This window comes from Lutjanus erythropterus, chromosome 19 (assembly GCF_056507025.1).
Source record: "Lutjanus erythropterus isolate fLutEry1 chromosome 19, fLutEry1.hap2, whole genome shotgun sequence".
Classification (NCBI taxonomy): domain Eukaryota; kingdom Metazoa; phylum Chordata; class Actinopteri; order Lutjaniformes; family Lutjanidae; genus Lutjanus; species Lutjanus erythropterus.
This window is the reverse complement of record NC_139335.1, coordinates 6093348-6106492: the sequence shown is the minus strand read 5'-3', so window position 1 is coordinate 6106492 and position 13145 is coordinate 6093348. Positions and strand designations below refer to the sequence as shown.

General features: G+C 39.7%; 1 protein-coding gene across 3 annotated transcripts in view; it reads right to left on the bottom strand.

The window, feature by feature from the left end:
- gpatch8 (G patch domain containing 8) overlaps positions 1-13145 on the bottom strand; it is a 35189-nt gene that overhangs the window by 20521 nt on the left and 1523 nt on the right. The window contains exons 1-2 of one of the 3 annotated variants that reach the window (XM_084743990.1): positions 8409-8449; positions 3178-3196 (exon numbers count right to left, since the gene is read on the bottom strand). Coding sequence is in view for 1 of the 3 variants with exons in the window: in XM_084743989.1 (XP_084600115.1) it covers positions 8409-8486 (78 nt within the window). In the remaining 2 variants the exon portion in view is untranslated. Of the gene's footprint in view, positions 1-3177; positions 3203-8408; positions 8487-13145 lie in introns of those variants that run through there. The other 2 variants (XM_084743989.1, XM_084743991.1) reach the window with 2 other exon arrangements.

Sequence of the window (13145 nt, the reverse complement as noted above, 5' to 3'; positions counted from 1 at the left end):
ACTTTTACTGTATTTTAGAGCAGTAGAGTTGCATGATTGGTTGATTGATTAGTCGTCAGATATTAAATTAGTGACTTATTTTTGATGATCGATTCATCATTTTAAGTCTTTTTTTCTGATTTTAGCTTCTCATATGTGACTATTTTCAGGTTTCTTAAGCCCTCTATGACAGTAAACTGAATATCTGGGCTTCTAGAAACAGTAAACAACATTTTTTACCATTTGAAATTTTTTTTTAATTTTCTGGACCAAACAACTTATCGATGTATCAAGAAAATGATTGACAGATTAGTCTATACTGAAAATCATTAGATGCGGCCCTGGAAGTGAGTTTTTGGTATCATTACATCCCTAATCATTAGTATTCATAATTTTGAAATCATACTTTACAGACTAGATGGCCTTTACCAAAGCGCAAGATAGTTTTTAGCCAGCAAAAGTGGCTTTATAACAAGCTGAGAGACACATTTTGACAGTGGTCCCGCAAAAGTGTGCAGCTACAATGAGGCCATTCACTTTAAAGGATTATTTTTCTGCTTAATTTTTAATACCAATGATTGTTAAACTATATGTGGCAAGATCAGGCAACTGATAATGAATCAAAGGGGCTACAGAGGTGTGCAAGAACATACACAACAGGAATTCCTGGCACGCTCTGGGGCCAAATGTGCATGTCTGAGACCATTATATCACTAGTATGGGTCAGCAAGAAAACAAAAACATTAAGTGAAATGCAAGACCGTCCCACCACTACACACTACAGTACATCCTCAAGCACAAATAAACAGGAAACAATGAGATTTCTTAATAAGCAGTGTTTTTCAGTTGTGATTATAACTATTCCAAGCTTGTCTAACATTCACCAGAGTGCTGCATTCTACCAAAAAAACATACAAACCAAACAAAAAAGGATATTTATAATCACAAAGAGATTTACATCAACTTTCACAAACAGAAAGTGAAGGGGTTGGAACAAAACAGCATGCAGCTTTTTGTTAAAAGTGTTTTAACAAAAAGGATCGTCGGTGTTAGTAGCGCACTGTGAATGGTATACACATACAGAGGGGTGGGGCGGGCTGGGGGTGGATGGGGGGGGGGTTAACAAAACTCCAACTGTGTTAGTCTCAGGTGGATCAGGCACAAAGAGGAAGGTGATGGCTCAACAGGGCTCAATTAGTTCTCTTTGACAAAAAAAAAAAGAGGAGGTCGGGACAAAGGGGCAGAACAGAGCAGGCTGAGCCATGGTGGAGGTGAGTTTCTAGGGTGGTGGAGGTGAGCTGGGCTTGTATGGGTTAGTGCATGTGAAGGGGAGTGGTAGTCACACACACAGCACACACTGCATCTCCGCCCACACAGTCTCAATCGATCTTTTTGTCAACCAATGTTGGTATTTCAAAGCAAGCTGTTGCCTTCCTCTGCCCTATTTAATAAAAACATGTTGTAAAAACTGAAAAAAGCCTCTTTACAATCGTGAAAACTAGAAAAAATATTAGGGCTGGGCAATATACTGATAACGTGATGTGAGACTAGATATGATTTTAGATTTTGGAGATCATTATCATGTGATATGGCATTAATGTTGTTTTTTCATGGTTTTAGATGCTGTATTACAGTAAAGTGATGCAAATTTCTGAACTTCCCAGACCTTTCTAGCTGTTTTATTATTCGCTGCTTACCTGCTTAGTCATTATATGCACTAGAGCCCAGCCAATACTGAATTTTTGGTGGCCACTGACATAGATATTAAGTAAAAAGAAATCTGATAGCAATAAGTTGGCCAGTACTCTGTATTTACAATAAAATCCAAAATTTCATCAGGGCACTGAAACTGAAATAAACTTTATCTACCAATTTTAATTATTATAAATAACTTTAAATTTAAAAAAGGAAAATACACTAGGAAAACATGATATAAGAAAAATGATCAAATATAGATAAAATACTCCCTGTAATTACTCATCCATTGAATTAATCTAGATTTTTTTTAATGTCTAAATCCTGATGATCTGATCAAAAGTTTTCACCGTTTTCTGAAGATAATTGTTAGTTGCAGCTCTAAAAAAAAAAGAGATATATCCGATACTGTCCATATGGCCCAGGCCTACTATGAGGTCATTCTATGTTTTTACTATTGGAAATTTTTCAGTAAGTTATTTTAGAGAAAATGCGTTGATTGAGATATATATTATATTTCACGGAATACCCTAAAAATACTGAGACATTATTTATTAGCCCTGTCACCCAGTCCCAATAAATATGTCCAAAACATCTGGCTGATGTTTGTGTCAAATACCCATGAGAGAGGCTGAACTGCTTCACTTCCTGTTTCTGTTAGGGTTTGGTATTTTCTTCCCTCCATTTCATGGGTGCATGAGCTGCGCTTACTCTCTGTGACTGTTGGATCTCTTCCGCTATTAGATTAGATAAGAGACGAATATGTGCTGGGCCTCACTTGGTGGGAAGAGAACTGCAGGCTGCACTAAGGCTGCATTAACATGCTATCACTATGTATAAGATGTCCCTGCATGGCAGCTCTGGACATGTCAGGATACACAGGATTAGACGCTGTATGGCTGATAGAGTATGTCGCCTCCTCCCTGGTGGATAAACTGTCCCCTGACTTCACTGTGTAGGAAAACACTGCAGAATTTGCTGCAGTGAACGCCTCCCCTCCAGCCGACATTGGGTATGCTTCTGTCCCTTACTGCAGTATTGTGGTGCAGTAATGCTCTACAACTGAACATTTATATTGATTTGGAGGATTAGCTGATCTATGAGGCTTGGAGCTGGGAAGAAAATAAAATGCGACCTAAACTTGCTGCAGGGGAAATAATCTTGCTCAGCCTCTACACAATCCCTGTTGGCTGATTTGTTTATTTTTCAGCACATTTAGAGAAGTCTGACTCAGGGCTGTATGGTTTTTTTTCTCAGTAATACATAAAAACTGAATAAAGAGAATAAGGGCAGGTTGGATGAGGCACCAGTCGCAACTGCTGAAAGTAACAGAAGAGATTAGTTCAAAATGGCCTCAGCAAAGGTTAGAGGGCGGAGATGAGGCGCAGACTGCGTGTTGAACAACAGATGAGTGCACCAAAAGAATAGACAGACAGACGGATGAAAGCAACGACGGCGAGTCCAACAGCAGTGCAAGTGGAGTGAAGGCATTTCCATACGAACCTGGCTTTAAAATACTGGGCTGTCAAAAAAACAGTCACACGTGACACAACGTAAGAAACCGGCCAAACGCTTTCAACTGCAATTCTGCTAGCTTCTCTAGTTCTTAAAAATGCAAATCTCTCTCTGCTTTTAAACAAACATAATAACTGTATACAAACAGAAAAGGTAGGCATGTCAATAAATCCACCAACCGACTGTTAATACAGGAGAAAAGAAAAATAGAAAATGTTATCCAAACAAAAGAGATCTACAAGAGGGGGGTGTTTTAAAAGTGTGCACTGTGCTGTCATCGGCACAGTGCATGGCAAAAGATATGGGTCAGGGAAGTGATATGCAGTGGACCCCACCTAGAGACCTCAGAGTATGTATGAATCTTATTGCTTCTGTTGATGCATGCATTTTTATGTGTGTACAGTACGGCTGTGTTTGTGTGCGTCCCAGCCTGGGTATAAAAGACCCAACTCCAAACCACATATCTTATGTCATTTTCCTTGCTTGACCGCTCTGAACAACAATTTTGATCTAAAAAGAAAGCTGAAACAGACCCTTTAGGGAACTGTCTTACAAAAAGTGAAGTGGGCCGCTGCAGTAGTTACTCATCATCCTCTCTCATGTCCCTGAGGAATGTCTTTTTGGCAAGTGCTGCTGGTGGACAGGGCCTGCTGCCGTCTGCTGCTCCTCATAAACTCACATGCAGCTCCCTTGTTTTCTGCACTCTGTTCATTCCTGGTCAGTCTCAGCTCAACTAGCAGGTGTGACTAAATGGAAACAACTGCCTCAGTGCACTGAGAGCCAAACAACAAAAACAGAGGGCTCCTGCATCCCAGTAAATGGAGGTTAAGTGCAGATGTGTCAGATTGAACGTGAGGGGATTAAAGATTTCATTAACTAAAGTGATGGGGAAAATGACAGAGAAGCAGAGTCCAATTAATATAAATGTTTAAATGTAATGATTCAAAAACACATACTTACCTCAAAATTCTGAAGGACCAATTCATCAACTGTAAGTTTATCAAAGTGTAGTTAAATGGGGTCTCCACCATCTTTAAACAAGTTCAGCCCTATAAGGTGGTCAGACTGGTTTACAGACAAATGCTTATGTGTTTTTTTTTTTTTTTTTTTTTGATTGGCTGTTTTTTTTTTTTAAGGGGTCAACTGATTTTTGAATCTGATTATTATGAGATTCTGTGGGGTTTTTTTTTCTTTTTAATCAGATTTCTGATGAGATAAATTATATAATGATGAAAAATTCTATTTTAATTTAACATTTGCTTAAAAGCATTTCAGCGAAAATCGCAGTACAAAAGTTTTACTCATGTCATCATATTTTAATTAATTTAATTTGGGGAGCCATCTTGTTTTGTTTATTTAGTATAAGTTTTAGTTAACTAACATAACAGCTGCTGCCAGCTCCCACCACTTTTTAATTTCAAGATAATGTTGAAAAGTTCTATTTTAGACCAAGACTTTAATTTGCGGTTCAAATGCATATTGGTTCCACATAGTGGTTGTCAGTTTCATTGGCTCTGGGGAAAACTACGACAACTAGTTTTGTTTTTGGGGGTATTTCCACTCATACTCCATTAGTTACTTAAAAAAAAGACACTGAAAGGGCCTCAGCAATGACCTTGCACCTCCCATCACCCTGCTGTTCACTGGTGCTAAATAAAGAGATTGCAGTGTTGTAAATTTTGATTTATTCATTTTTTTTCAGGATTTTAACAAGGATTGGGCTTGACTTTGAATTTCTTCCCTCCTAATAGGTGACAGGAGTCTAACAGTTAATGGTGACAAACAGCTGTCTCAAAAAATGCAAAGGGCTACACACTTCATAATTCATGAAAAGCTGATGCCTAAAATGTTCTGGGCCTGAGTAACTGTATTAGAGATAATTGGTAAGGACTACAACTTAAATAAAAAGACATACACAGTAAACTGTTTACCAGTTAATCTCCCTGTGGCCTGCAAACATGCGTCTCTTAGATTTCCAGTGTATATGTGCGGTTTCTGTGGCTCTGAGGCTGCCCGCTGCATATCGCTCTGGGACAGGGTCAGGTGGTGGGGGGGGGGGGGGGAGGAGGAGGAGGGGGGGGCGGGTTGGGGGGGCTGGAAGGGGGCAGGAGACGTGGGAGGAATGAGTCTGGGAGGAAAACTGTAGTAGTGATTAGGACAGAGTGTTGAGAGAAAATAGTACTGAATGCTACCAAGTTAACACATGCAATGCAAAAACAATGTTAGAGAGAAAGAGCAAAGACCAGAGGGGAAAGACAGGAAGAGAAAAAAGATCCCAATAAAGTACCACAGACCTCTAGCTGCCTATAGATCACACACAATAAGTGGCAGGGGAGGGGCTCCGAGAAGCTGGGCCAAAGCATTCAGTAACGGCTCCGAGATGTAACACTGGTGGACAAGTGCCAAAAATCTTAAGAGGTTTGCACTACGGAGGCAGGGACAGACCTGTGTCCCTAACATGGTTACATTTATTAGTCTGTATTTTAACATTTAATGATTATTGTAGTGCACTGTAGATCATACCTGTCTACAGCTATATTATGAGGCTAATCATGTGTAGATAAATTTCTCCTGATCTTCTATTGATATTTCAGCAGATGCTGTGAGGCATCTGGCTCATATGCTGGTAGATTTGGTCTCTGAAACAGGAAGTGTGTCTTTTGCATTACAAAAATGCACCTGATGTAACCACACGTGTCACCAAATCCTCTAAACTATCTTCATTTTAAACAGATTGGTGGCAAACTTTCATGGTTACTTGCCTGTGGATTAAAAAAGTCTGCCACCTTCTTCTTTGGGCATGCACCTTCCAAAGAGAATATGTAATATTATTGGTGACAACAGGAAGTGACAGCTGGCGGCACCTCTGATGTGGACATTTTTCCCACAGATGTGTGAAGAACTGTGTGATGCTGCAGCACAGCCCTCAGCGCCCCTCCACAAAATAATAGCGCAGGAGCAACAGAGCCACTCAAGCCAGGTGAGCAGGCCACCTCTCTCCCTTTCTCTTTTCTCGCTCTCCACCACCCACACACAGTGGGATGTTTGTGTGCCTGTGAGAAAGTACGTCATTCATAGAACTCCATAAAATTTTTTTATGTTCTTGATTCATTAGATTCTAGCTATGGAAAACACATGCTCACTCTACAATGACTGTATAGTGTGAGAAATAATGGCGTTTTTCCTCTCAAGCAGAACATATGAATATTCCATTGGTCTGCAAGGTTGACTGAATTTTCTCCTACTGCTGCTGAAAAACTTCAAACACAAACCTGGTAACATTCATTTATAGCCTATGGCGCTTTTCCTTGATACAAAAATGGGGCCGATTTTTTTTAGGTGCCCTGAATGTTTAGTCAAACCTAATTTATATCCACCAGAAAATTATGTAAATTAAAATAATTTAGGCTTGATGTTTTTAATTTGTCTTTGCAAGCCATTATTTGGTTATCTGTTTTGTTTTTTTAATGATATTAAGACTTTTAGAGCTGCAACAAATATTAAGTTAATTGGCCACAAGTATTTCTTATGAGAAAGTCAAAATTCTCTGTATCTGGCTTCTTAAATGCAAATATTTTCTCATTTCTTTACTCCTTTATGACAGAAATCTGAATTCCTTTGGAATGTGGACAAAACAAAACATTTGAAGTCGTCATACTTGGCTTTGGGAAACATTTCTCACAATTTTCTGACACTGTATAGATCAAACACACATGCCTTTTTTGTAAGCTAATAATTAATCAACTACTTAACATTAAGATGGCTGACATGTGATTAAAGAAACTAAAGCTTTCCATCACTTTTGAGGCTGGAAAAACAACAACTGTGCCATTATTTTGATATACACCTGGCTGCTGATCCTATCAGATTGGCTCACAAAGCATGTCCATAGTGTGGAGGAGAGGTGACCCGACACTGTGTGTACTTAGGGGAGTTTGGGCCTGCTCACCACAGTGCTTCAGAGACAGAGGAGGGGATGGAGAGAGTGGGAAAGACAGAAAGAAGAGAGCTGCCTGCGCTATTATCTATGTGCCTCTTCAGCGAAAAATGCAGTCCCAGTTGCACAAGCACCATGCCAGCACAGAATGACAGAGGGTACTGTACACCGAATCACTGTGTAGTAGGGAGGGAGCGAGAGAGGTAGAAAGAGAATAGATGTAGAGTGTGACAGTAGTGAAACAGAAAGAGAGAGAGAGAAAGACAGTCAGAGAAGCGTTACAAGGACCCTAAAGATAGGAGTAAGAAAGCAGAGCGTGCAAATACAAACCGGGTCATTGCTGCTTAGCTAATAGGGGCCAATTCGCTGCAGGAGAGAAATGTCGAACACCCCAAGTTGTGTACAATAAGATAACTGTCCTATAGACACAAACACTATACACTAACACATAAATTCTAAAAGCTACATAGACACACACTCACTCAAACACCAATGTAGCCATTCACACCATCTAATGTGCACTCTCTTGTTTGCTAAATGGAGTGGAATAAGCACTGCCTATTTTTTATTAACAGACAGATTTGAGCCACTGCAAAATAATTTGATATATAATTATTTTAATTGTCTAATCTTACTAATTAGGCTGTTTTCAAATCAAAATCTGCTCTAGAATGTGTTTATTCTTTTTCTTCTTGTATAAGGAGGGTTTATTATATTGCCAATGGATTACAGAAATATACAAAACTGCAGGGCTATGTACAGCAACCTCCTTCAAAGCAGATATATATAGTATACAGAATCAAATCAAATTTGGAATTTCTACATTTTAAATGAGTTTAAAATGGATGAACAGCTACAATATATAAAAACAACCATTAATGACAGTGCTTTATCCACTCCATGCTTTCAGAGTCATCTCATCTCATTGTGCTAAGATGACTAACAATGACTAATGGGAGACTGATACAAAAAAATCAAACGTTTATCTGTAGGCTCTACATAAAACAGGATCTAGCATATACATAATCATTTTAACTGTCACACAGGAAATGGAGTAGGCAGAGGACATGGGAGGTGGGAGGGACTTAAAGGGTATTAATGGACATGAGACAAGTGACTCTACAGGTTAGGTGGCAAAAGTGTGTTCAAGAAAACACTGGATGGGTGCATCTACATGGACAGAAATGAATGGAGTAAAAAGGTGTGGTTCTTATTCCTCCCTGGACCAATCATCCACTCTCACAGCTGGTCCAATGGTGCGGGATGATAGATGTGGCCTTACCGATTCGATGGGCTTGTCCAGGGACGCCTGCTCCAGCTCCAACTGGCCCTCTTCATACTGGTCAAAGTGATTCCCACCCTGAGGGACACACATTTAAAAGAGAAATATGTAATGTATTTACTGTATTAATTCTTTAAATGACCTTGATAGTTTACTACTGTGGCTTCATCACTCCACTCTGCTACAGCAACCTCAAAGGGTTAAAACTCAGTGGGTTTGAAAATACAGCCAACACCAAATCGGCAAGAATCGTGGCAGCATCGAATTGGAAGTCAAGTGTTTTGTCCCAGCCCCATTAAATATGGACTAAACTTATTTAATATACCATCTATGGCTCCAACTTGTCTTTCTGGCTCTACTACTCTATCTACGGTAGTTGAGCTGAAATAATAAACTCAACAGAAGAGTTACTATTCTGATAAGTGATAGTTGGTGAACTTTCCAGCTCCAGACACTGAGTTGTGAGGTTCTGGTGATTTTCTCTGCCTTATGCGATAGCACACACAGCCTATTTTGGGTATTTTGAGTATTGGTTACGCAAAACAAGAAATTTCAAGACATCTGGAAATTGTAATGAACATTTTTCACAATTTTCTGACATTTCGCAGAACAAATGATTAATTACTTAATCAGCAGAGTCATATATAGAGTGTATATAGTCATTAGATGTAGTCATTATTCATAGAATCACAGAAGATTAAAGATGAGTTTATACCATGAAAATCAGCTTTTAAAAACATGACACTGACTGAGTTTATTTTCATCTCTCTGTTTTCAAAACAATGAGACAGCACTGTGCATGGAGGCGTGCCTACCGCCTGTCACTCGCACTGAATAACAGTCATTCACAATGACTAATAGTCAATCGCACAAACTGAATAATAGGACTGGAAAACACTCCAGTGGTTATATCATCCACAGCATAAGATGGTATGATCATCACGAGCCAGACTCAGGTCAAAACCAGGGTTGGGTTGATTAAGCTTCCCAAGAGCTGTCTATGCGGTGATGAAAAGTGTTTTGTTGCCCCATATATTTGTAAAATAGCTGTTTTCTTAAACAAAAGCAAAACATTACATAAATCATACCATTTAAAGAAATATTTGTGGAAAATACACATTATATTAAAAACCTACATAGAAACACCTCCAGAGAGTGCGGCATAGATGCTAATCTCCAATATGTATATGCTATGACCAGAAATATGCAACTTTCTTGGTCTCTGTTACCTGTTATCCCCTCATAACTAATTCCATTTTCATTTAAAAGTGCCTTCAATTTGAGGATTATATTATGACTTAAATCTCAGCTAAAAAACAGTTGTGTATTCAGCTATGATTGAAATTTGACAGACTTTATTTCTGTCTTTATTTCTTGGCAAAATTATTCCAGCTGTGACAGCAGTGAAGGAAGACTTCCCTCCTTCCTCCTTGTTTACGGTCTGAATTTGAAGCATAGCTTTACATATGCTAATTGTTTAGGTGTATGCGTGGTTTGGGACAGAGAGTGAGTAATGGGCTTGCTGCCCTAACCAAAGAGAGTGTGTTTATAGAGCAGTTTCTGCCCTGAGACAGATGGCTTCCTCTCTTTAGCAGCAGAGGAGAGAAGAAGGTCATGTTTGTGAGTCCGTCTTCTCCTGACCTTCACACAAGCCGAAATCTAAGGTTCCAAAAATAGACCATGGTATTGCATTATTTAGTAGTTTCTTGCAGCTAGCAATAGAACATGTGTAAACACCTAAACCTAATGTAACCAAACACAAAATATCGGACATGCTGAGGTTTTATTTAATCTTTTCATGTATATTTGAGGGATGAAACATGCGGGGCAGTACATTTAATTTGCTGTTCTATTATTGAGGACTTATTCTTACACTGGCAGATTACTGAAAAATAGTCTACAGCTTAAGAACTGTGCAGAAAAAAATTCTGACAATGACAAAGACGATGCTAACATTGGCTGGGCCATGGAAGATGCTTTAGCCCCCACACTCTCTAGGGGACTCTGGTTTTGCATAGATAAGCAACTGCTCAAATCAGCCCATAATAATGAGCTGATTTGATGCCACACTAGCAGTCATCAATTCAGATGAAATAGGACCCCTCATCAGCAAGAGTGAAGCTGGGGATTATGAGAAGGGGAGATGCAGAGGAAGAGCAACGGACTTATTCATGGCGAGATCAATGACTTTCCCCCCACCTCTCCTCCACCTGACTTTTTGCTCAGGAAGCTCAATGTTCTACCAGCTCAGCATCTCCCACCACAATGACTTCTATAGCAATGATCTTCCTTTTGACCTCTGATGTACATTACAAGCGTACATTTCCATAGCTCTGCAATGGTGAAATGGGCACTACATTAAGAAACCAGAGAACTGCTGCAGGCCAGCTCTGTGGATGCTCATAGATTGCCTGCTGTGTTTCTACAACTCCAGATTAGCCGCACGCTAACGCTCTAACAACAATGCAAATCAATAGAGTAAGACAGACAGAGCAGTTGGACTGGTTGTGCTGTGGATATGAGGTAGACCATCTGTGGGTGTTTCCTGCACCGTGTTGCTTGGCAGCAGGCTTTAGTCCATGGAGTCAGAGAGAAACTTTCTGAATACTGAGCATATGAATGCCTTCACAGCAGATCTCACACACAAGACCTCCACTGTGCTGAGCCAGAGCTGCCCTCAACAGACTCATTCAGACCACACAGCAATTCACCTCTCACTGACAAAATAGCAGAATACTGAGCTCCCACTGGACACAAATACCGTGGGCAGAGAGGAAAAAACAAGCAATTTCACAAACTGCTTGTTATACACATGCTTAAACTTGCAGATTTCATGGCGTGTCTGGTGACTATTTTGCCACATCATTGCTGACTACTACGCTTGGGCAGTATCAAGGTATTGCAGTATATCAGGGTATTTAGAAATCCCCATGGTATGATTTTTAATACATATGCTTCTTTTCTAATAAACTGATACACAGATGCTGTAATGAGGTGTTGTCACACAAAGAACACACCACCAGAGGTCAGTCTGCCAAACTGGCACTTCACCATGCCCTCACCAGTCACTGCCTTTTCCTACTATCGCTCTGATGGAAACTCTCTAACTGAGAAAATGCCTCCTATCAGTAGTGAAGGGAACAAACATGGCCCTTCCTGTCACATCCCCGTTAGGCGACCGTCCATCATATATTCAGTATAAAAGGGTCTTCGTCTTGGCACCACAAACTTGTAACTTAGTTGTGTTCAGCCTCTGCAGCTTGAAACAAAGTTAACCAGGTAGTTTTACTGAGGACGCTAAGCTAAGAAAACTATAGTGCAAACAACAACAGCACTACTGAAAGAAAAAAACAAAACAAAACGCTAATATCTGTCTGCAGAAAAGAAACACTGCTGCCACCAAAATCCCCAGACTGGGCAGGTTTAATAAGAAGACAATCAATGGGACATGGAGATGTAACATTGCTGCAATGACCAGCAGCAACAGCTTCTCTATATTTTCCCTCCCACAAGTCAAAAACAGAACCAAACTTGAGCCTTATGACAACTATGAGAGGACACACTACCTCAAATGCAGAAGGCTTTTTAACCACAATGTTATAATAGCAGAGGGCTTTCTTTTCTAACACAAATACTGTAATATATTGTATACGCCAGTGAAATGTCAGGAGGCTATGAAGGTATGAAAAATAGATGTCAGTTGTAGGAAGGCTCAACACTATTCCCTAAGATTTCAAAGATGATATATTTCATGAACCACAAAGCCCTCAAATCATACCAGATCACCTCTGGCTTCACCGTTCTTGTTCAAAAAAACTCGCTGTATTTTTCATGGCCCATAAATGATGGAACTAAATGCTGTCAGCAAAATTTAAGGAAGAGCGGTTGTGTTGGTTCTGTTCAGATTATTCATCCAAGCCCTTTCACTGACTCTAAACAACATGCTGATTCAGCAACTATCACCTTCCTTCACAAATCACCGGAAAATAAAAAGGACACGAAGGCACACAGATGAGAAAAAGCAGCAATGTATCTTTACTATCTAGTAATTATCTTCACATTCAAGTTTTTGTTTATGGAACAGCATGACACCACTACTTTTCTAACAACAGATTACTGCAAAACACAGTACTAATTAGGGCTGTCACAAAACCAGAATTTTAAACTTAAATAAAATACTAGTATAAAAACAAAACAATACTTGATACCCCTTTCAATACCACAGCAAAATGAAAAACAAAGCCGGAGGCAATGCTGTAAGCCAAATTTCAGACACGACAATTAGGGCTGTGACAGTATGGATTTTTTTTACTACCACGGTGAAAAGGCTACATATTCCTGTGGGATTGTGGTTTACTATCCACAATTTAAAAAAAAAAATCCAACACCAACTGTCTTCTGTGGTTATTTATCCATTTTTCCCATCATGACAACAGTTGTCATTGTTAGCTGTCCACTGGCAATCCCATGATGCCTAGGGTTGAGTCTTTCAACCAATCGGAGACCGTGTTCCTGACTTGTTGTATGTGGCATACGACATGCGCCGATCTAAAACGCACTACACGATGAAACAACATGAGACTGACCCTTCAAAATAAAATTTGCAGCAATGAGCTCCACCCTGCTGGAGGTATCATGTGACCATGGTATTGCTCACATTGTCACACCCCTGACGACAAAAAAGATTTAACTGATGTCTTGAATGAGCACTTTTTCCTTTTTATAGTTTTGGTACTT